The 25,171-nt window shown below is 44.2% G+C and overlaps 2 protein-coding genes across 3 annotated transcripts in view; one reads left to right on the forward strand and one right to left on the reverse strand.

Annotated features, from left to right (window-relative positions):
* ZNF341 (zinc finger protein 341) overlaps positions 1-25,054 on the reverse strand; it is a 50,993-nt gene extending 25,939 nt beyond the window's left edge. Inside the window, exons 1-7 of one of the 2 annotated variants that reach the window (XM_056547958.1) lie at positions 24,529-25,054; positions 14,004-14,114; positions 9,143-9,327; positions 3,881-4,030; positions 3,478-3,720; positions 2,901-3,096; positions 673-757 (exon numbers count right to left, since the gene is read on the reverse strand). In XM_056547958.1, coding sequence (XP_056403933.1) covers positions 673-757; positions 2,901-3,096; positions 3,478-3,720; positions 3,881-4,030; positions 9,143-9,327; positions 14,004-14,114; positions 24,529-24,559 — 1,001 coding nt within the window. In that variant the 5' untranslated portion in view covers positions 24,560-25,054. Of the gene's footprint in view, positions 1-672; positions 758-2,900; positions 3,097-3,477; positions 3,721-3,880; positions 4,031-7,490; positions 7,610-9,142; positions 9,328-14,003; positions 14,115-24,528 lie in introns of those variants that run through there. The other variant, XM_056547959.1, reaches the window with a different exon arrangement.
* PXMP4 (peroxisomal membrane protein 4) overlaps positions 24,936-25,171 on the forward strand; it is a 10,464-nt gene continuing 10,228 nt past the window's right edge. The window contains 2 exon segments of the mRNA XM_056547960.1: positions 24,936-24,986; positions 24,988-25,060. Of these exon segments, the coding sequence (XP_056403935.1) occupies positions 24,951-24,986; positions 24,988-25,060 (109 nt within the window). The 5' untranslated portion in view covers positions 24,936-24,950.

Raw genomic sequence — 25,171 nt, forward strand, 5'->3', positions numbered from 1 at the left:
ACATCGTCTAACGGATTAAAGACGCATTGAAGATGTCAGCATTATCGAGCACCGTGCCTTTTTCTATACAGCCACGCCCTTACTTTACACCCTAAAAACCTGCCGACAGGTCCGCTTTAAATGGGCACTGTCAGATACAAACACTTTTGATATGTTGTAAAGCAGGTATAACCAATAGGTTTTGCAATTGCTTTCATTAGAAAATTTTCAGTATTTCATTCTTACAAAGCCAGTCACACAACTGCACCCCCCCTCCTGCCTGCCGGGACACATACTAGTCCTGCTGTGTCCATGAGTCATCACCTATGTCATGGACACACTTCCTTGATTGACAGCTGTGAGTGCAGGAAAAATCCTCCCACTGTCATCTTGTGTCCCGCTACTGTCAGTGAGGACATGCTGGGAGTTGTAGTTTTGCTAATGCTAGGGGAGATGTGAGCAGAAACATACTGAGGGAGGGGACGGAGACCTGCACAGTGAGGCCACGCCCCTCCCTTTGGGAGGAATTCAGACTAGTGAGCTAAATTAAAAGTGTAATATAAAAATAAATAAAGGCGCTAGACACATAAAAATTAGATGTACATGGTCAGGCTTAGGTACTGAGTGATATATTTTAAAAAAATGTTTTTTTGTTGGATCTGACGGGTCCACTTTAAGGATCCATAGTCTTACCTTCTAACGTGCTGCTGGAGATCAAAGTTCTTCCCAAAGGCTTTATCACAGAAGGTGCACTTCAGCTTCGGAGACTTCAGCTTTCCTAAACAAGGATGTAAATCATTTAGAGGGAACTCATCCTTATGTGGGTAAGGACACTGCATCTATATTTACTAAGCATTAAAGGGGTACTCCGCCCCTAGACATCTTATCCCCTATCCAGAGGATAGGGGATAAGTTGTCAGATCGCCGGGGTCCCGCTGCTGGGGACCCCCGGGATTGCCGCTGCGGCACCCCGATGTTATTACTGCACAGAGCGAGTTCCCTCTGTGCGTAATGACAGGCGATACAGGGGACGGAGCAGCGTGATGTCATGGCTCCGCCCCTCGTGACATCACGGCCCATCCCTTAATGCAAGTCTATGGCAGGGGAGTGCCGACCGCCACGCCCCCTCCCATAGACTCGCATTGAGGGGGGCGGGCCGTGACGTCACGAGGGGAGGAGCCATGACGTCACGCTGCACCGTCCCCTGTATCGCCCGTCATTGCGTGCAGAGCGAACTCGCAGCGGGACCGCGGCAATCTGACATATTTTCCCCTATCCTTTGGATAGGGGATAAGATGTCTAGGGGCCGAGTACCCCTTTAAAATTACAGATCAGCCCTATCTGTGGAATATAAAATGTACTAAGTACCGTATTTTTCGCCATATTAGACGCTCCGGCATATAGGACGCACCCAATTTTAAAGGGTGAAAATCTAGAAAAAAAAGATTCTGAACCTTCAACCTGCGGACCTCCAGATATTGCAAAACTACAACTCCAAGCAAGCCCGGACAGCCGTTGGCTGTCCGGGCATGCTGGGAGTTGTAGTTTTGCAACATCTGGAGGTCCGCAGGTTGAAGACCACTGGTATAGGAGATAATACTCACGTGTCCCCGCCGCTCCGGACCCGTCACCGCTGCCCTGGATGTCGCCCTCCATCGCTGTCGCCGCGTCCCCGGGGTGTCCCTGTCGCTCCGGAACGTCTCTGCTGCCGGGTATCCTCGCTCTCCATCATCACGTCGCTAAGCACGCCGCTCCTATTGGATGACGGAATGGCGTGCGCGACGACGAAGGAGAGCGCCGGCCATGCAGGGGATCCCGGCACGGAGCAGACACCGAGGAGGCAGGTAAGGTCCCTCCCAGTGTCCTGTATGCTGTTCGGGACGCCGCGATTTCACCGCGGCGGTCCCAAACAGCCCGACTGAGCAGCCGGGTTAGTGTCACTTTCCCTTCAGACGCGGCGGTCAGCTTTGATCGCCGCATCTGAAGGGTTAATACAGGGCATCACCGCGATCAGTGATGTCCTGTATTAGCCGCGGGTCCCGGCCGTTGATGGCCGCAGGGACCGCTGCGATAGGACAGGGTTTAATGTGTATTTGCCGTATAAGACGCACCAACTTCCCCCCCCCCCCAAAAAAAGTGCGTCTTATACGGCGAAAAATACGGTAAATAGAAAATATACATTTTAAAGTGCCTAGTGCTGCCGCTGCAAAGTCCAGTTATCCAGTGCTGCTTTCGGTGCCTCCTATATGCACACTAGAGAATCTCCAAGCGGAATTGCTTGTAATAGTGATTTCATCCCTAGCACTAGCTTACCAGCTGTTATTACTGTCTTCTCTTCTGACCTTGTGCTTGTTTTCTGACTATCCCTTTGCTTAGTGATTTAGTGCTGCGTGACTTCCTGGTTCTGACCTGGCCTGACTGACCTTGCTATTTCTTTATTTTTAATCAACTGGTGCCAGAAAGTTAAACAGATTTGTAAATTACTTCTATTAAAAAATCTTAATCCTTCCAGTACTTATTAGCTGCTGAATACTACAGAGGAAATTATTTTCTTTTTGGAACACAGAGCTCTCAGCTGACATCACGAGCACGGTGCTCTCTGCTGACACCTCTGTCCATTTTAGGAAGAAAATCCCCATAGACAACCTATGCTGCTCTGGACAGTTCCTAAAAATGGACAGAGATGTCAGCAGAGAGCACTGTGGTCATGATGTCAGCAGAGAGCTCTGTGTTCCAAAAAGAAAAGAATTTCCTCTGTAGTATTCAGCAGCTAATAAGTACTGGAAGGATTAAGATTTATTTTAATAGAAGTCATTTACAAATCTGTTTAACTTTCTGGCACCAGTTGATTAAAAATAAAAAATAAAGGTTTTCTTCCTGGAATACCCCTTTAATATCCTGACTGTCAGCAATGCACTCACCGTTCTGTCCGGTGGCGTCCGTCTTGGAGCGGCGGGTCTTGTTAGGGACGGCAGGCTCCAGGCTTCCCATATTGTTCCCGTTTACATCGGCACAAGGTGAACAGCTGCTTGTAGTTTTGGATTTCAGCCCCTGTTTTCCCGGGCTGTATACAGGGGGGGTGTTATAGACAGTACTCTCCACGCACTGACTTGGAACCTGAATCATCCAAGGAGAACTATAAGTACTCTAGAACGGTGGTCTCCAAACTGAGGCCCTCCAGATGATGCCAAAACTACAACTCCCAGCATGCCCGGACAGCCAACGGCTGTCCGGGCATGCTAGGAGTTGTAGTTTTGCAGCATCTGGAGGGCCACAGTTTGGAGACCACTGCCCTTTACAGTGAGCGATGCAGTCCGGGCATGCTGGGAATTGTAGTTTTGCAGCATCTGGAGGGCCACAGTTTGGAGACCACTGCCCTTTACAATGAGCGTTGCAGTCCGGGCATGCTGGGAGTTGTAGTTTTGCAGCATCTGGAGGGCCACAGTTTGGAGACCATGGCTCTAGAACCATATCCATCCAAAGAAAGCCACTATTTACCTCTATCTGGGTGTAGGGCGCCATGCCCAAACCATGAATTTCCATGCCGGTGTTTCCTGGCATACTGATCGGCGAGCTGTAGACCTGCACGACCGTACTGCAACTGCCCCCGTTTGCTTGGACGGGGACCCCCATAAGGTTCTGTGCTGGTGCTGCAGGGGCTTGTGGTGGTGGATGTGGCGGTCGGGGAGGCAGGGAGGGCGCGTGGAGATAGGTGCCGGCGGCGTGCATACTAAGGTGACTCTGGAAAAGACAAATGCGCTGAATACGAGATCTATAGGCGACAATGCGGTTACTGTCTGCGTTATTTCTTTATAGTCTTTTCATATATACATTTTATATAGTCTATTCATGTGTATATATATATATATATCTCTTACGTTACTGCGCTGTCTTCTGTTACCTGCACCGGAGCTGGCGTGGGTGGCATGGGCTGATCCAGCGAGGTGAGTGCGGACATGGCAGAGAGCAGGACTTCATCGTTCACCAAGACATTGCCTTGTACCAGCGTCTGGATGAGCGGCGATGGCGGGACCGCGATGTAGGTGGAGATCTGTATGACAGCGAATAAAGAAAATACATATATTATGTCCCTTCCAGCTCTATCTGTATACTGCTGCCATCTCTATTGGATCAGGACATATAATAGTTATACACCTCCCCTCCAGCTCTATCTGTATACTGCTGCTATCTCTATGGGATCAGGATATATAGTAGATATACACATCCCCTCCAGCTCTACCTGTATACTACTGCAATCTCTATGTGATCAGGATATATAGTAGTTATACACCTCCCCTCCAGATCTATCTGTATACTGCTGCTATCTCTATGGGATCAGGATATATAGTAGTTATACACCTCCCCTCCAGCTCTATCTGTATACTGCTGCTATCTCTATGGGATCAGGATATATAGTAGTTATTTCATATGAAACGAGAACAGTATAAAAGTATAGAAAATAAATGTATTTTCCTACAGTTAGGTCAAACTAAATTGCAATTTCTAATTTACTATCTCTGGTTATTACACAGGAGCCACTTTATTAGGTACACCTCTCTAGTCCCCAGTTGGACCTGCTTTGTACTTTCTACACGGTGCTGGAAATGTTTTTTAGAGCTCCATATAGACATGATGACATCACACAGTTCTTCCATATAGACATGATGACATCACACAGTTCCTCCATATGGACATGATGACATCACACAGTTCCTCCATATGGACATGATGACATCACACAGTTCCTCCATATAGACATGATGACATCACACAGTTCCTCTATATGGACATGATGACATCACACAGTTCTCCATATGGACATGATGACATCACACAGTTCCCTCCATATGGACATGATGACATCACACAGTTCCCCCATATGGACATGATGACATCACACAGTTCCCCCATATGGACATGATGATATCACACAGTTCCTCCATATAGACATGATGACATCACACACTTCCTCCATATAGACATGATGACATCACACAGTTCCCCCATATAGACATGATGACATCACACAGTTCCTCCATATGGACATGATGACATCACACAGTTCTTCCATATGGACATGATGACATCACACAGTTCCTCCATATGGACATGATGACATCACACAGTTCTTCCATATAGACATGATGACATCACACATTTCTCCATATGGACATGATGACATCACACAGTTCCCCCATATGGACATGATGACATCACACAGTTCCTCCATATGGACATGATGACATCACACAGTTCCCCCATATGGACATGATGACATCACACAGTTCCTCCATATGGACATGATGACATCACACAGTTCTTCCATATAGACATGATGACATCACACATTTCTCCATATGGACATGATGACATCACACAGTTCCTCCATATGGACATGATGACATCACACAGTTCCTCCATATGGACATGATGACATCACACAGTTCCTCCATATAGACATGATGACATCACACATTTCCTCCATATAGACATGATGACATCACACAGTTCCCCCATATAGACATGATGACATCACACACTTCCTCCATATAGACATGATGACATCACACAGTTCCTCCATATAGACATGATGACATCACACAGTTCTTCCATATGGACATGATGACATCACACAGTTCCTCCATATGGACATGATGACATCACACAGTTCCCCCATATGGACATGATGACATCACACAGTTCCTCCATATGGACATGATGACATCACACAGTTCCTCCATATGGACATGATGACATCACACAGTTCCTCCATATGGACATGATGACATCACACAGTTACTGTAGATTTGTCGGATCCGTGATGAGAATCTCCGGTTCCACCACATCCCAGCGGTGATTTATTGGATGAGATCTGGTGACTGTGGAGGCCATTGGAGTCATGTGACCTCATTGTCCTGTAGGAGATCATGTCATGTGACCCCATTGTCCTGTATGAGATGATGTCATGTGACCTCATTGTCCTGTATGAGATGATGTCATGTGACCTCATTGTCCTGTATGGGATGATGTCATGTGACCTCATTGTCCTGTATGGGATGATGTCATGTGACCTCATTGTCCTGTATGAGATGATGTCATGTGACCTCATTGTCCTGTATGAGATGATGTCATGTGACCTCATTGTCTTGTATGAGATGATGTCATGTGACCTCATTGTCCTGTATGAGATGTCATGTGACCTCATTGTCCTTTATGAGATGATGTCATGTGGCCTCATTGTCCTGTATGAGATGATGTCATGTGACCTCATTGTCCTGTATGAGATGATGTCATGTGACCTCATTGTAATGTATAGGATGATGTCATGTGACCTCATTGTCCTGTATGAGATGATGTCATGTGACCTCATTGTCCTGTATGAGATGATGTCATGTGACCTTATTGTCCTGTATGAGATGATGTCATGTGACCTCATTGTCCTGTATGAGATGATGTCATGTGACCTCATTGTCTTGTATGAGATGATGTCATGTGACCTCATTGTCCTGTATGAGATGTCATGTGACCTCATTGTCCTTTATGAGATGATGTCATGTGGCCTCATTGTCCTGTATGAGATGATGTCATGTGACCTCATTGTCCTGTATGAGATGATGTCATGTGACCTCATTGTAATGTATAGGATGATGTCATGTGACCTCATTGTCCTGTATGAGATGATGTCATGTGACCTCATTGTCCTGTATGAGATGATGTCATGTGACCTCATTGTCCTGTAGGAGATGATGTCATGTGACCTCATTGTCCTGTATGAGATGATGTCATGTGACCTCATTGTCCTGTATGAGATGATGTCATGTGACCTCATTGTAATGTATAGGATGATGTCATGTGACCTCATTGTCCTGTATGAGATGATGTCATGTGACCTCATTGTCCTGTATGAGATGATGTCATGTGACCTCATTGTCCTCTATGAGATGATGTCATGTGACCTCATTGTCCTGTAGGAGATGATGTCATGTGACCTCATTGTCCTGTATGAGATGATGTCATGTGACCTCATTGTCCTGTATGAGATGATGTCATGTGACCTCATTGTAATGTATAGGATGATGTCATGTGACCTCATTGTCCTGTATGAGATGATGTCATGTGACCTCATTGTCCTGTATGAGATGATGTCATGTGACCTCATTGTCCTCTATGAGATGATGTCATGTGACCTCATTGTCCTGTAGGAGATGATGTCATGTGACCTCATTGTCCTGTATGAGATGATGTCATGTGACCTCATTGTCCTGTATGAGATGATGTCATGTGACATGGGGCATTATCCTGCTGGAAGTATCATCAGAAGATGGCTCCACTGTGGTCATAAAGGGACGGACATGGTCAGTAACAATACTCAGGGAGGCTGTGGGGTTTATTCCAGGATCAATTGGTACTAAGAGGCCCAAAGTGCCCAGAAAATGTCCGTCCGTTCCCCCCCCCCCCCCCAGCCTGACCCTGATACAAGGCAGGAGGGATCAGGGCTTTATGTTGTTTACACCAAATTCTGCCCCATCTGATGTCACAGCTGGAATGGAGACTCCTCAGACCAGACAACGTTCTTCCATCTTCCATTCTCCAGTTTCCTGATCTTAGCTGACAAGAGTGGCCCCCGGTGTGGTCTTCTGCTGCTGTAGCCCATCTGCTCCAAGGTTGGACATGTTGTGCGGTCAGAGATGGTATTCTGCAGACCTTGGGTGTAATTAGTGGTTATTTAAGTTACTGTTGCCTTTCTGTCTTCTCAAACCAGTCTGCCCATTCTCCTCTGACATCAACAAGTCATTTTCCTCCACACAACAGCCGCTCTCTGGATATTTTCTCTTTTTCGGACCGTTCCCTGTAAACCCTAGAGATGGTCGTGTGTGTGAAATTTTCAGCACCAACAACCATGTCACGATCACAGTCACCTAATCCTCTTTGTTCTCCATTCTGATGCTCAATTTAAACTTCAGCAAGTTGTCTTGACCACATATACATGCCTAAATGCACCGAGTCGCCGCCATGTGATCAGCAGATTAGCTTTTAGTGTTAATGAGCCATTGACCAGGTGTACCTAATAAAGTGGCCAGTGAATGCCTCTAACATACCGTATATACTCGAGTATAAGCCGACCCGAATATAAGCCGAGGCCCCTAATTTCACCCCAAAATCCCAGGAAAAGTTATTAACTCGAGTATAAGCCTAGGGTGGGAAATACATCATCCCCCCCTGTCATCATCCAGACCCCCGTCATTAACACCCTCATCATCATCACCGCCTGTCATCATCCCACACCCCCCTTCATCATCACCACTTGTCAATGTCTGATACAGTGGTCTTCAACCTGCGGACCTCCAGAGGTTTCAAAACTACAACTCCCAGCAAGCCCGGGCAGCCATCGGCTGTCCGGGCTTGCTGGGAGTTGTGGTTTTTAAACCTCTGGAGGTCCGCAGGTTGAAGACCACTACGGCCTTCGACATCATCCAGTCCCCCCCTCTCACCCCCTTTAGTTCTGTAGTCACCTCCACTCGGCGGGACATTAGGGTGCGCATGTCCGATGCTGCAGGATTGTCCGGTGGGATAGTGGTTCCGGGCTGCCATCTTCACCGGGGGGCCTCTTCTCCACGCTTCGGGCCCGGAATAGAGGCGTTGCCTTGACGATGACGCAGAGGGACGTTGGTAATGAACGTACCTCTGCGTCGTCGTCAAGGCAACGTGACTATTCCGTTGCCGGGCCCGAAGCGCGGAGAAGAGGCCCCCCGGTGAAGATGGCAGCCCGGAACCACTATCCCACCGGACGACCTCCCCACCGGACATGCGCACCCTAATGTCCCGCCGAGTGGAGGTGACTACAGAACTAAAGGGGGTGAGAGGGGGCTGGATGATGTCGAAGGCCTCAGTGGTCTTCAACCTGCGGACCTCCAGAGGTTTCAAAACTACAACTCCCAGCAAGCCCGGACAGCCGATGGCTGCCCGGGCTTTCTGGGAGTTGTAGTTTTGAAACCTCTGGAGATCCGCAGGTTGAAGACCACTGAGGGCGGAGAGTTCACTCGAGTATAAGCCGAGGGGGGTGTTTTCAGCACGAAAAATCGTGCTGAAAAACTCGGCTTATACTCGAGTATATACGGTAGTCTGCGGCGCTGTCATGGAGTCGCCCCTGGTCCCCTCTCACCTGTCTGTTGACTTGCAGCTGCTGCACGGAGCTGACCGGCGGTGTATAGACGCTGTGGTTACCCAGGGAGACGGACGCCAGGGACGGTGCGCCGCCATGACACTGCTCCCGCTTGTGGATCATGAAGGCCGGCAGAGAGTTGAACTGTTTTTTGCATTTGCCGCACAGAAAAACGTCTTCGTCATCTGTAAAGAGAAGCGGCGTTAATTTTTTCATCACAAAATGTTCCATCACACTGCGGAAATATTGCGGAATGTTTAGACGACTCATCAACCGGCGCAAGGACCACTCGGTAAGTGCGCCATCTCCATAGACGGCAATGCATTTCCAAGCAGATTCCGCAGAAACAATTAACGATTCTTCGTGAAATTCCGTGCCAGATGTTTCCCGCATGGAAATTCCGCCGTGTGCACGTTGCAGCAGAATCCCATTGAAAACAATGGGACTCTGCTGAAACGAAATTTCTGAGTGGAATTTTTTCCGCTGTATTCCGCTCGGAAATTCCGCCGCGTGAACGAGGCCTATGGCCTCGTTCACGCGGTGGAATTTCCGAGCGGAATACAGCGGAAAATTTTACTTTACACGGCGGAACTTCTGAATGGAATCCAGCAGAAAAATTCTGCTCGAAATGCCGTTGTAGCAGCCTCCCATAGTTTCCCGTGCGGAAACATCTGGTGTGGAAATTCAAATTCCGGCCTCCGCAGAGAGAATTAACATGTCAATTCTTTCTGCGGAATCAGCTCAGAAATGCGCCGTCACCTATTGCGAGGCATTCCGAAAAATTTGCACCATGTGAATAGAGCTGACACAACTTCAGCAGCTGATAAGTACTGGTAGGATTAAGATTTTTTAAATCTGATTACATCTCTGGAGCCAGTTGATATGAAAAAAAAAATAGTTTTTCACTGGAGTACCCCTTTAAATCATTGGAAAAATATACATATATTTGTATTAACTTTTTTTTTTATTTACTTTTAAGGAGTTATCCGGGACCAGAAAAACAGAGCTGATTTCTTCCAAAAACAGCGCTGCCCCGTACGCAGGTTGTGTGTGGTATTACAACTTGGCTTCATTCACTTCAATGGTGCCGAGCTGCAATACCGCACACAACATGAGAGCAGGGGCGGCGCTGTTCTTGAAGGAAATCATCTTTGATTTTTGATCCCTGGGTAACTGCATGTTTCACAACAAAAAATGTGATTAATTTATTTTATTTTTAAAACAATTTTGAACTTTTATGAATTTTTTTTATTGCCATTTTTTGACCCCTGTAGCTTTAAACAAAAATAAAAAAATGTTATTACCAGGCTGTATGAGGGCTCATTTTTTGCGCCATAATCCGTTTTCTATATCGGTACCATTTTGGTATTCATCTGACTTTTTAATCACATTAACTTTTTTTCTGGGATATTATAAAAATTGGTATTTTTTGTTTCATTTACGTCATTTACCGTACGGGATACATAATGTTATATATTAATAGTTCGTACAATTACGCACGCAGCGATACTAAATATGGTTATTATTATTATGTTTACATGGTTTTATATAGGAAAAGGGGGTGATTGGAACTTTTAACATGGAAGGGGTTAATGTGTGTCTTTTAAACTTATATTAAAACTTTATATTTTTTTTTTTTTACACTTCATTAGACTTTTAGGAGGAATCATTAGATTCCTCATACAGATGAATAGAGTTCTATTGAACTCCATTGATCTGTGTGCTCTGTGATCCATTGATAGAGCCTGGTCCAGCCAGGATCTATCAATGACAGAGCCATGGGACAGCAGGATAGAGAGGTAAGCCCACCGGCTACCTCTATAGTGGATCACACTGTGGGGGGAGCATTCACATGTCCCCCATGCCGGGGGCTGAAGAGTATGGCGCGGGCAGGAGTCCGGAGCCCGCTCCATACAGACTGCTGAGCGCTGCCGAGCTTGTCAGGTCCGGCCCAGTGTTATGCCTCCCGACCACAGGGATGGAGTATTGTGACATCACAACTCCGCCCCCGTATGATGTCACGCCCCCTCCCATAGACTTCCATTGAGGGGGCGGGGCGTGATGTCACACAGGGGTGGAGTCGCGACGTCACGATACTCCGTGGTCCAGAGGCATAACACTGAGAGCCTCCAGCGCTTCCAGCAGTGCTTACAGGTGGGGGCTGCATGCTATATTTCGGGGGTCCCCAAAGGCGAGATCCCCGCGATCAGACAACTTATCCCCTATCCTTTGGATAGGGGATAAGATGTCTTGGGGCTGGAATACCCCTTTAAAATGGTTGCAAAAAAGTTGCATGGGTTGCATGTCTGAGATCTTGGGTCTTCCAGCAGGAAAATGACCCCAAACATACGTCAAAAAGCCCCAGAAATGGATGACAACAAAGCGCTGGAGAGTTCTGAAGTGTCAGCAATGAGTCCAGATCTAAATCCCATTGATCACCTGTGGAGAGATCTTATAATTACTGTTGGGAAAAGGCGCCGTCCAATAAGAGACCGGGAGCAGTTTGTAAAGGAGGAGTGGTCCAACATTCCGGCTGAGAGGTGTAAGAAGCTTATTGATGCTTATAGGAAGAGTGGTCCAACATTCCGGCTGAGAGGTGTAAGAAGCTTATTGATGCTTATAGGAAGAGTGGTCCAACATTCCAACAGAGAGGTGTAAGAAGATTATTGATGCTTATAGGAAGAGTGGTCCAACATTCCGGCTGAGAGGTGTAAGAAGCTTATTGATGGTTATAGGAAGAGTGGTCCAACATTCCGGCTGAGGGGTGTAAGAAGCTTATTGATGCTTATAGGAAGAGTGGTCCAACATTCCGGCTGAGGGGTGTAAGAAGCTTATTGATGGTTATAGGAAGAGTGGTCTAACATTCCGGCTGAGAGGTGTAAGAAGCTTATTGATGGTTATAGGAAGAGTGGTCCAACATTCCGACTGAGGGGTGTAAGAAGCTTATTGATGGTTATAGGAAGAGTGGTCTAACATTCCGGCTGAGGGGTGTAAGAAGCTTATTGATGGTTATAGGAAGAGTGGTCTAACATTCCGGCTGAGAGGTGTAAGAAGCTTATTGATGGTTATAGGAAGAGTGGTCCAACATTCCGGCTGAGAGGTGTAAGAAGCTTATTGATGCTTATAGGAAGACACTAATTTCACTTATTTTTTCCAAAGGGTGTGCAACCAAATATTTAAGTTAAGGTGCCAATAATTGTGTCCAGACCATTTTTGGAGTTTGGTGACATTGGGGGAGATTTATCAAGACCCGTGCAGAGGAAAAGCTGCCCAGTTGCCCATATCAACCAATCAGATCGCTTCTTTCATTTTTAACAAGGCCTCTGCAAAATGAAAGTAGCGATCTGATTGGTTGCTATGGGCAACTGGTCGACTTTTCCTCTGCACAGGTTTTGATAAATCTCCCCCATTATGTCCAATTTGCTTTTTTTCCTCCTTTTTTGGTTTAGTTCCAATACACACAAAGGGAATAAACATGTGTATAGCAAAACATGTGTTACTGCAATATATATATATATATACACAGAGGAGAGGAGATATATATATATATACACAGAGGAGAGGAGATCTATATATATATACAGAGGAGAGGAGATCTATATATATATACACACAAAGGGAATAAACATGTGTATAGCAAAATATGTGTTACTGCAATATATATATACAGAGGAGAGGAGATCTATATATATATATATATATATATATATATATATATATATATACAGAGGAGAGGAGATCTATATATATATATATACAGAGGAGAGGAGATATATATATATATATATATATATACAGAGGAGAGGAGATCTATATATATATATATACACAGAGGAGATCTATGTATATATATACAGAGGAGAGGAGATCTATATATATATATACAGAGGAGAGGAGATCTATATATATATATACAGAGGAGAGGAGATCTATATATATATATATATACAGAGGAGAGGAGATCTATATATATATACAGAGGAGAGGAGATCTATATATATATACAGAGGAGAGGAGATCTATATATATATATATATACAGAGGAGAGGAGATCTATATATATATATATATATATATACAGAGGAGAGGAGATCTATATATATATATATATACAGAGGAGAGGAGATCTATATATATATATATACACAGAGGAGAGGAGATCTATATATATATATACAGAGGAGAGGAGATCTATATATATATATACAGAGGAGAGGAGATCTATATATATATATATACAGAGGAGAGGAGATCTATATATATATATATATACAGAGGAGAGGAGATCTATATATATATATACACACACAAAGGGAATAAACATGTGTATAGCAAAACCTGTGTTACTGCAATATATATATATACAGAGGAGAGGAGATCTATATATATATATACAGAGGAGAGGAGATCTATATATATATATATATACAGAGGAGAGGAGATCTATATATATATACAGAGGAGAGGAGATCTATCTATATATATATATACAGAGGAGAGGAGATCTATATATATATACACAAAGGGAATAATCATGTGTTACTGCAATCCTTTCCTGTGAGGAATACTTCATTTTCTTGTAAGATTTCAGGGGTGCCAATATTTACGGCCATGACTGTCTATATATGTAAATTATTTATATATATATATATATATATATATATATATATATATATATAATTTTTTATTATTATTATTTCTTTATATACATATACACACCAGAACGAGATGACCCCCATGTTTGCCAACACTGCTAATTTTATGGGACCTATCCCGCATACCGCACCGCATCAGTAAACGAATGGCGCATTTTTGACCGTCCTGATCTTCGAATCTTAAAGGAAAAAAAACATTATCGTACCGAGTCCCTGGAGGGCGGCAGAACTGCTGACATTCTGAGCTGTGGGGTCCGACACGCCGCCCTGTCCATCCAGCAGAGACTGAACAGCGAGGACCGTCTGGTTGTCCATGCCTGGAAGAGAAAGAATAAACTTAAGTGTTCAGCCTGAACCAAGAGTCATCAGGGCGGTCCTTAGAGGCTTCTCCCCTCCCACCAGCCTTGATTGACAGATCCCTTCCTATACACAAACAGAAAGAGATCTGTTAGCCGCTTAAAGGGGTACTCCCATGGAAAACTTTATTTTATATATATCAACTGGCTCCCGAAAGTTAAACAGATTTGTAAATTACTTCTAGTAAAAAATCTTAATCTTTTCAGTACTTATGAGCTTCTGAAGTTAAGGTTGTTCTTTTCTGTCTAAGTGCTCTCTGATGACACGTGTCTCGGGAACCGCCCGGTTTAGAAGAGGTTTGCTATGGGGATTTGCTTCTAAACTGGGCGGTTCCCGAGACAGGTGTCATCAGAGAGCACTTAGACAGAAAAGAACAACTCAACTTCAGAAGCTCATAAGTACTGAAAGGATTAAGATTTTTTAATAGAAGTAATTTACAAATCTGTTTAACTTTCTGGAGCCAGTTGATTTATAAAAAAAAAAGGTTTTTCCTGGATAACCCCTTTAAGGCAGTATTTCCCAAGCAATGTGCCTCCAGCTGTTGCAAAACTACAACTCCCAGCATGCCCGGACAGCCGATGGCTGTCCGGGCATGCTGGGAGTTGTAGTTTTGCAACAGCTGGAGGCACCCTGCATTAGGGATATTGTTTTTTGTTGTCTTTTACTTTCGCTTTTTCCCCCCTCGCCTCCTAATAGCCATAACGCTTTCAATTTCCCCCCGAGGACCTTTTTTTTGCGCCACTGATTGTACTTTGTAATGACAATTCTCATTTTAACATAAAATTTATGACAAAAACAAAATAAAAAATTATTTGTTGGGCAAAATGTAAAAAAATTTAAAAAAACACGACATTTTGCAGATTTTGGGAGCTTCCTTTTGTACACACAGTGCACTTTTTGGTAAAAATGACACCTTCTCTTTATTCTGTAGGTCCATACGATTAAAATGATCCCCTACTTATATAGGTTTTGCTTTATTTTACTACTTAATACTTTTTGTACAGAAATACCGTAATTAAAATTAAAGGGGTTATCCAGGAAAAAACTTTTTATTTTATATCACCTGGCTCCAGAAAGTTAAACAGATTTGTAAATGACTTCTATTAAAAAATCTTAATCCTTTCAATAATTATCAGCTGCTGAAGCTGAGTTGTTGTTTTCTGTGCTCTCTGCTGACATCTCTGCTTGTCTCGGGAACTGCACAGAGTAGAAGAGGTTTGCTATGGGGATTTGCTTCTAAACTGGGCGGTTCCCGAGACACGTGTCATCAGAGAGCACTTAGACAGAAAAGAACAACTCAACTTCAGAAGCTCATAAGTACTGAAAGGATTAAGATTTTTTAATAGAAGTAATTTACAAATCTGTTTAACTTTCTGGAGCCAGTTGATATATATAAAAAAGTTTTTTTCTGGATAACCCCTTTAAACAGATTTGTAAATTACTTCTATAAAAAAATCTTAATACTTTCAGTACTTAAGAGCTTCTGAAGTTAAGGTTGTTCTTTTCTGTCTAAGTGCTCTCTGATGACACGTGTCTCGGGAACTGCCCAGTTTAGAAGCAAATCCCTATAGCAAACCTCTTCTAAACTGGGCGTTTCCCGAGACAGGTGTCATTTTTGTTTTGATGGGACTTTTTGATCACTTTTTATGAATATTTTTCTGGTATAGGAAGTGACAAAAAATTAGCAATTCTGGACTTTGCTATTTTTTTACGTATACGCCATTGACCCTGCGGTTTAATTAATATTATATTTTAATAGTTCAGACATTTTCTCACGCAGAGATACCACATTTATTTATATTTATGGACACATTTTATTTTATTTTTTAAATGGGAAGGGAGGATTTAAACTTTTATTAGGGGAGGGGCTTATTCACATTTATTAATATTATTTTACATTTTAGTCACCATAGGAGACTTTTACATGGAACCTTTAGATTGTATACACTGAACAATACTGTGCCATAGGAGCCTGCCATAGAGCAGCATTGATCAGTGTTATTGGTGCTCCATTACTACAGCCTGCCATAGAGCAGCATTGATCAGTGTTATCAGCGCTCCATTACTACAGCCTGCCATAGAGCAGCATTGATCAGTGTTATCAGCGCTCCATTACTACAGCCTGCCATAGAACAGCATTGATCAGTGTTATCTGTGCTCCATTACTACAGCCTGCCATAGAACAGCATTGATCAGTGTTATCAGTGCTCTATTACTACAGCCTGCCATAGAACAGCATTGATCAGTGTTATCTGTGCTCCATTACTACAGCCTGCCATAGAACAGCATTGATCAGTGTTATCAGTGCTCTATTACTACAGCCTGCCATAGAACAGCATTGATCAGTGTTATCAGTGCTCTATTACTACAGCCTGCCATAGAACAGCATTGATCAGTGTTATCAGTGCTTCATTACTACAGCCTGCCATAGAACAGCATTGATCAGTGTTATCAGTGCTCTATTACTACAGCCTGCCATAGAACAGCATTGATCAGTGTTATTGGTGCTCCATTACTACAGCCTGCCATAGAACAGCACTGATCAGTGTTATTGGCACTCCATTACTACAGCCTGCCATAGAAAAGCATTGATCAGTGTTATCAGTGCTCCATTACTACAGCCTGCCATAGAGCAGCATTGATCAGTGTTATTGGTGCTCCATTACTACAGCCTGCCATAGAGCAGCATTGATCAGTGTTATCAGCGCTCCATTACTACAGCCTGCCATAGAGCAGCATTGATCAGTGATATCAGCGCTCCATTACTACAGCCTGCCATAGAACAGCATTGATCAGTGTTATCTGTGCTCCATTACTACAGCCTGCCATAGAACAGCATTGATCAGTGTTATCAGTGCTCTATTACTACAGCCTGCCATAGAACAGCATTGATCAGTGTTATCTGTGCTCCATTACTACAGCCTGCCATAGAACAGCATTGATCAGTGTTATCAGTGCTCTATTACTACAGCCTGCCATAGAACAGCATTGATCAGTGATATCAGTGCTCTATTACTACAGCCTGCCATAGAACAGCATTGATCAGTGTTATCAGCGCTTCATTACTACAGCCTGCCATAGAACAGCATTGATCAGTGTTATCAGTGCTCCATTACTACAGCCTGCCATAGAACAGCATTGATCAGTGTTATCAGCGCTCCATTACTACAGCCTGCCATAGAACAGCATTGATAAGTGTTATCAGTGCTCCATTACTACAATCTGCCATAGAACAGCATTGATTAGTGTTATCGGAGCTCCATTACTACAGCCTGCCATAGAACAGCATTGATCAGTGTTATTGGTGCTCCATTACTACAGCCTGCCATACAACAGCATTGATCAGTGTTATCAGTGCTCCATTACTAAATCCTGCAGTAGAACAGCATTGATCAGTGTTATTGGCGCTCCATTACTACAGCCTGCCATAGAAAAGCATTGATCAGTGTTGTCTGTGCTCCATTACCACAGCCTGCTATAGAACAGCATTGATCAGTGTTATCAGCGCTCCATTACTACAGCCTGCCATGGAACAGCATTGATCAGTGTCATTGGTGCTCCATTACTACAGCCTGCCATAGAACAGCATTGATCAGTGTTATCGGCGCTCCATTACTACAGCCTGCCATAGAACAGCATTGATCAGTATTATCAGCGCTCCCTTACTACAGCCTGACATAGAACAGCACTGATCATTATTATCAGCGCTCCATTACTACAGCCTGCCATAGACAGGGATGTGGAAATATCCCCCGACACCCGGGACATGCAGGTCCTGGCCCAGGCAAGCAAATAATTAAAGCTTTTAGCCCTGCTTCAGGCAAGCTGAGCCAGGGTACCAGGGTACCTGTAATGAAGAAAATTGTGTCCCTAGAGGACTCAGGGGATGAGACGCCACTCAAGGCTCCAGGACTGGATGCACCGAGCAAGCGCTGATTTAACCCCTTGCTGCAGAACGCAGTTTTTATACGGCAAATCAGAGTGGCAGGGGTATGAAGCCAGTTTAGGGGCTGAAATGGCTTTATGCCCGATCCAGGTGATGTCTGGCATTAACTCTTTAGACGCCGCAATTAAAGTTCATCACAGTATCTAAAAGTGCCAAAATGTAGTGCCGGTCACTCAGGGTAAAACCGCTGCATCCTGATCAGCTGTAAAGATTGCGGGAAGTCTCTTACCTGCTTCCCTGCTGTCGCCAATCAGCGTTCCTATGCTGCAACCAGCTATTGCAGGCTCTAGTAAGGGAGCGCCGATAACACTGATCAATGCTGTTCTATGGCAGGCTGTAGTAATGGAGCGCCGATAACACTGATCAATGCTGTTCTATGGCAGGCTGTAGTAATGGAGCGCCTATAACACTGATCAATGCTGTTCTATGGCAGCCTGTAGTAATGGAGCGCCTATAACACTGATCAATGCTGTTCTATGGCAGGCTGTAGTAATGGAGCGCCTATAACACTGATCAATGCTGTTCTATGGCAGCCTGTAGTAATGGAGCGCCTATAACACTGATCAATGCTGTTCTATGGCAAGCTGTAGTAATGGAGCGCCTATAACACTGATCAATGCTGTTCTATGGCAGCCTGTAGTAATGGAGCGCCTATAACACTGATCAATGCTGTTCTATGGCAGGCTGTAGTAATGGAGCGCCGATAACACTGATCAATGCTGTTCTATGGCAGGCTGTAGTAATGGAGCGCCTATAACACTGATCAATGCTGTTCTATGGCAGGCTGTAGTAATGGAGCACAGATAACACTGATCAATGATGTTCTATGGCAGGCTGTAGTAATGGAGCGCCGATAACACTGATCAATGCTGTTCTATGGCAGGCTGTAGTAATGGAGCGCCTATAACACTGATCAATGCTGTTCTATGGCAGCCTGTAGTAATGGAGCGCTGATAACACTAATCAATGCTGTTCTATGGCAGGCTGTAGTAATGGAGCGCTGATAATACTGAACAATGCTGTTCTATGGCAGGCTGTAGTAATGGAGCGCTGATAACACTGATCAATGCTGTTCTATGGCAGGCTGTAGTAATGGAGCGCTGATAACACTGATCAATGCTGTTCTATGGCAGGCTGTAGTAATGGAGCGCTAATAACACTCATCAATGCTGTTCTATGGCAGGCTGTAGTAATGGAGCACTGACAACACTGATCAATGCTGTTCTATGGCAGCCTGTAGTAATGGAGCGCTGATAATACTGAACAATGCTGTTCTATGGCAGCCTGTAGTAATGGAGCACAGATAACACTGAACAATGCTGTTCTATGGCAGGCTGTAGTAATGGAGTTCCAATAACACTGATCAATGCTGTTCTATGGCAGGCTGTAGTAAAGGAGTTCCGATAACACTGGTCAATGCTGTTGTATGGTAGGTTGTACTAATTGAGTGCTGATAACACTGATCAATACTATTCTATGGCAGACTGTAGTAATGAAGCGCCAATAACACTGATCAATGCTGTTCTATAGTAGTCTGTAGTAATGGAGAACAGATAACACTGATCAATGCTGTTCTATTGCAGGCTGTAGTAATGGAACACAGATAACACTGATCAATGCTGTTCTATGGCAGGCTGTAGTAATGGAGTACAGATAAGACTGATCAATGCTGTTCTATGGCAGGCTGTAGTAATAGAGTACAGATAACACTGATCAATGCGGTTCTATGGCAGGCTGTAATAATGGAGCAACGATAACACTAATCAATGCTGTTCTATAGCTGGCTGTAGTAAAGGAGTAAAGATAACACTGATCAATGCTATTGCAGGCTGTAGTAATGGAACACAGATAACACTGATCAATGCTGTTCTATGGCAGGCTGTAGTAATGGAGCGCTGATAACACTGATCAATGCTGTTCTATGGCAGGCTGTAGTAATAGAGTGCCAATAGCACTGATCAATGCTGTTCTATTGCAGGCTGTAGTAAAGGAGCGCTGATAACACTGATCAATGCTGTTCTATGGCAGGCTGTAGTAATGGAACGCCGATAACACTGATCAATGCTGTTCTATAGCAGTCTGTAGTAATTGAGCGCCAATAACATTGAGCAATGCTGTTCTATGGCAGGCTGTAGTAATGGAGCGCCGATAACACTGATCAATGCTGTTCTACCGCAGGCTGTAGTAATGGAGCGCCGATAACACTGAATAATGCTGTTCTATGGCAGTCTGTAGTAATGGAGCGCCGATAACACTGACCAATGCTGTTCTATGACAGTCTGTAGTAATGGAGCATCAATAACACTGAATAATGCTGTTCTATGACAGGCTGTAGTAATGGAACGCCGATAACACTGATCAATGATGTTCTATGGCAGGCTGTAGTAATGGAGGTCCGATAACACTGATCAATGCTGTTCCATGGCAGGCTGTAGTAATGGAGTGCCGATACCACTGATCAATGCTGTTCTATGGCCGGCTGTAGTAATAGAGCGCCGATAACACTGATCAATGCTGTTCTATGGCAGGCTGTAGTAATGGAGCGCTGATAACACTGATCAATGCTGTTCTATGGCAGGCTGTAGTAATGGAGCGCTGATAACACTGATCAATGCTGTTCTATGGCAGGCTGTAGTAATGGAGCGCTGATAACACTGATCAATACTGTTCTATGGCGGGCTGTAGTAATGGAGCGCTGATAACACTGATCAATGCTGTTCTATGGCAGGCTGTAGTAATGGAGCGCCGATAACACTGATCAATGCTGTTCTATGGCCGGCTGTAGTAATGGAGCGCTGATAACACTGATCAATGCTGTTCTATGGCAGGCTGTAGTAATGGAGCGCTGATAACACTGATCAATACTGTTCTATGGCAGGCTGTAGTAATGGAGCGCTGATAACACTGATCAATGCTGTTCTATGGCAGGCTGTAGTAATGGAGCAAAGATAACACTGATCAATGCTGTTCTATGGCAGGCTGTGGTAATGGAGCGCTGATAACACTGATCAATGCTGTTCTATGGCAGGCTGTAGTAATGGAGCGCTGATAACACTGATCAATGCTGTTCTATGGCCGGCTGTAGTAATGGAGTGCTGATAACACTGATCAATACTGTTCTATGGCAGGCTGTAGTAATGGAGCGCTAATAACACTGATCAATGCTGTTCTATGGCTGGCTGTAGTAATGGAGCAAAGATAACACTGATCAATGCTGTTCTATGGCAGGCTGTGGTAATGGAGCGCTGATAACACTGATCAATGCTGTTCTATGGCAGGCTGTAGTAATGGAGCGCTGATAACACTGATCAATGCTGTTCTATTGCAGGCTGTAGTAATGGAGCGCTGATAACACTGATCAATGCTGTTCTATGGCAGGCTGTGGTAATGGAGCGCTGATAACACTGATAAATGCTGTTCTATTGCAGGCTGTAGTAATGGAGCGCTGATAACATTGATCAATGCTGTGCTATGGCAGGCTGTAGTAATGGAGCGCTGATAACACTGATCAATGCTGTTCTATGGCAGGCTGTAGTAATGGAGCGCTGATAACACTGATCAATGCTGTTCTATGGCCGGCTGTAGTAATGGAGCGCAGACAACACTGATCAATGCTGTTCTATGGCAGGCTGTAGTAATGGAGCGCTAATAACACTGATCAATGCTGTGCTATGGCAGGCTGTAGTAATGGAGCGCTAATAACACTGATCAATGCTGTTCTATGGCAGGCTGTAGTAATGGAGCACTGATAACACTGATCAATGCTGTGCTATGGCAGGCTGTAGTAATGGAGCGCTAATAACACTGATCAATGCTGTTCTATGGCAGGCTGTAGTAATGGAGCACTGATAACACTGATCAATGCTGTGCTATGGCAGGCTGTAGTAATGGAGCGCTAATAACACTGATCAATGCTGTTCTATGGCAGGCTGTAGTAATGAAGCGTCTTATACAGTTTTGTCATTTTTTTCCCCGTACCCAAAACCGTAGCCCACGTTTTTTGGTCCAGGTGAAAAACCGTATTGAAGCGCATACATTTTTTTTTTTTCAACATGGGAGTCAATGGAAACCGTACAGAACTGTATGTGCGTTCGGTTCCATACGGTTTTTGACTTTTCACAGTTTTTTTCTTGGAATTTCAATCAAACAAGTGAAATTTTATTAAAAATGGAGTAAAAATTTTGAAACTTATAAGTTTTTTTCCCTAAAAAACTGATGCAACCGGACATCATTTTTAAACTTTGATACAGTTTAGTCCGGTTTTGAGGAATCAATTTTTCATCAAAAACCTGATACGGGAACTGTATTGCAAAAACGTGGTGTGAACCCGGACTTACTGGTCCCTCTTCTTAACTATGGCGGATAGGTCTAGAAGTCTCCTGATTGGACAATTGGGTCTGGAAGAGATCTGAACACAGAAGAGCCCGCCCCCTGGACACTTGAGCTATCAAAGACAGGAGGAGGATGATAATGAGGAGGAGGAAGAAAAGGATGATGATAATAAGGAGGTGGATAATGAGGAGGAGGATAATGAGGAAGAAGAGGAGGAAGAGGAGGAGGCGGATAATGAGGAGGAAGAGGATGATTATAATGAGGAGGAGGGGGATGATGAAGATGATGATTTGAAGGAGGATGATAATGAGGAGGAGGGTGATGATAATGAGGAGGAGGATGATCATAATGAGGAGGATGATAACGAGGAGGAGGAGGAGGAGAAGGATGATGATAATGAGGAGGAGGATGATAACGAGATGGAGGATGATAACGAGGAGGAGGATGATGATGATAATGAGGAGGAGGATGATGAGGAGGATGATAATGAGGAGGATGATGATAATGAGGAGGAGGATAATGAATAGGAGGAGGATGATAATGAGGAGGATGATTATAATGAGGAGGAGGAGGAGGATAATGAGGAGGAGGAGGATGATAATGAGGAGGAGGGTGATAATGAGGAGGAGGAGGAGGATAATGAGGAGGAGGAGGATAATGAGGAGGGGGAGGATAATGAGGAGGATGATGATGATAATGAGGAGGATAATGAAGAAGAGGAGGAGGAGGATGATAATGAGGAAGAGGAGGAGGATGGGGAAGAGGGGGGTGATGAGAATGATGATGATGAAGAGGAGGATGCTGATAAGATTGAGGAGTGATAATGATGGTGATAATAATGAGGAGGAGGATGGATGGTAATAATAAGGATAATAATGAGGAGGAGGAGGAGGATTATAATGAGATTGATGAGTGATGATGATGATAATGAGGAGGAGGATGGTGGTGGTAATAATAAGGATAATAATGAGGAGGAGGAGGATGATAATGAGGAGGAAGAGGGTGATGAGAATGATGATGATAATAAATGAAGAGGAGGATGCTGATAATAAGATTGATGAGTGATGATGATGATAATGATGAGGAGGAGGATGATAATAAGATTGATGAGTGATGATGATGATAATAATGAGGAGGAGGAGGATAATAAGATTGATGAGTGATGATGATGATAATGATGAAGATGATGATAATAAGATTGATGAGTGATGATGATGATAATGAGGTGGAGGATGATGGATGGTAATAATAAGGATAATAATGAGGAGGAGGATGATGATGATAATGAGGATAATGATGATGATGATAATGAGGAGGAGGAGGATAATGAGGAGGAGGATAATGAAGAAGAGGAGGAGGATAATGAGGAGGAAGAGGAGGATGAGGAAGAGGGGGTGATGAGAATGATGATGATGATAATAATAATAAATGATGAAGAGGAGGATGCTGATAATAAGATTGATGAGTGATTATGATGAAGATGATGATGATGATGATGATGGTAATAATAAGGATAATGATGATGAGGAGGATGATAATAAGATTGATGAGTGATTATGATGATGATAATGATGATGATAATGATGATGATGATGATGGTAATAATAAGGATAATGATGATGATGATGATGATGATGGTAATAATAAGGATAATGATGATGAGGAGGATGATAATAAGATTGATGATGATAATGATGATGATAATGATGATGATGATGATGGTAATAATAAGGATAATGATGATGATGATGATGATGATGGTAATAATAAGGATAATGATGATGAGGAGGATGATAATAAGATTGATGAGTGATTATGATGAAGATGATGATGATGATGATGGTAATAATAAGGATAATGATGATGATGATGATGATGATTTTCGGTCGGGGCTTCCCTCAGGGGCCATTGTCCGCTCTTCCGCCCGCCCCCTCCTCCTCCCCATCTGCGGCTTTTCCCGGAAGCCTCCCCCCTCCGCTCCCCGCCGCCCCGGGCTCTTCCATCCTCTGCCACCCCCTTCCCCCGGCGGGTCCACACCCGGCACACCCGCTCCATCTCACACACACGAGAACCCTCCGTCACATTAATGTTTTTACCTTCAAAGGCTTCAAATATCGCTTGCGCCATCTTGCAGGCTGCAGATCTCCTACCAGCAGCAGCAGCATCATGGGGAAAAGCGTCCGGGTGTAACCCCAGCTGCGGCCTGCAGGGGGAGCCGGAGGGGATCTGTACAGTGCAGTATAGGGTCACTCTGTATACAGTGAGCACAGTCAGGTTTATTATTTATATAATTGTTAAAATAGTAAAATATGACTCAGTGTATCACGAGCTGTCATTTCTAATACATTCCTTATATCAATGGGCAAATATTTTATTACTGAGTGTAAATCATCTGCAAACGGAACTGAGGGCGCGGAGCTATTTTTCCTGCACACGGACATTTATAGTGGTGGCACCTGTCCCCCGTGGAACGCAAGTGGTCTTTGAACCCGGAAGTGGCGAGTAGCAGGCTGTCAGAATGGCCGGTCCCGTGCTCCCGAGGTCTCTGCTCCGGGGCCGTGAATGACCTGCTGCGGAAGAGGAGATACCGGGCGGCGCTGGCCGTGCTGAAGGGATTCCGCAATGGGGGCCGTGTGAGTGCAGAGAGGGCGGCTATAGAGGGTGCACCGGCTGTCAGCTATGGAGGAAGGGGTGCACCTGATGTCAGCTATGGAGGAGGGGGGCACCTGATGTCAGCTA

The sequence above is a fragment of the Hyla sarda genome, chromosome 12, assembly GCF_029499605.1.
Source record: "Hyla sarda isolate aHylSar1 chromosome 12, aHylSar1.hap1, whole genome shotgun sequence".
NCBI lineage: Eukaryota > Metazoa > Chordata > Amphibia > Anura > Hylidae > Hyla > Hyla sarda.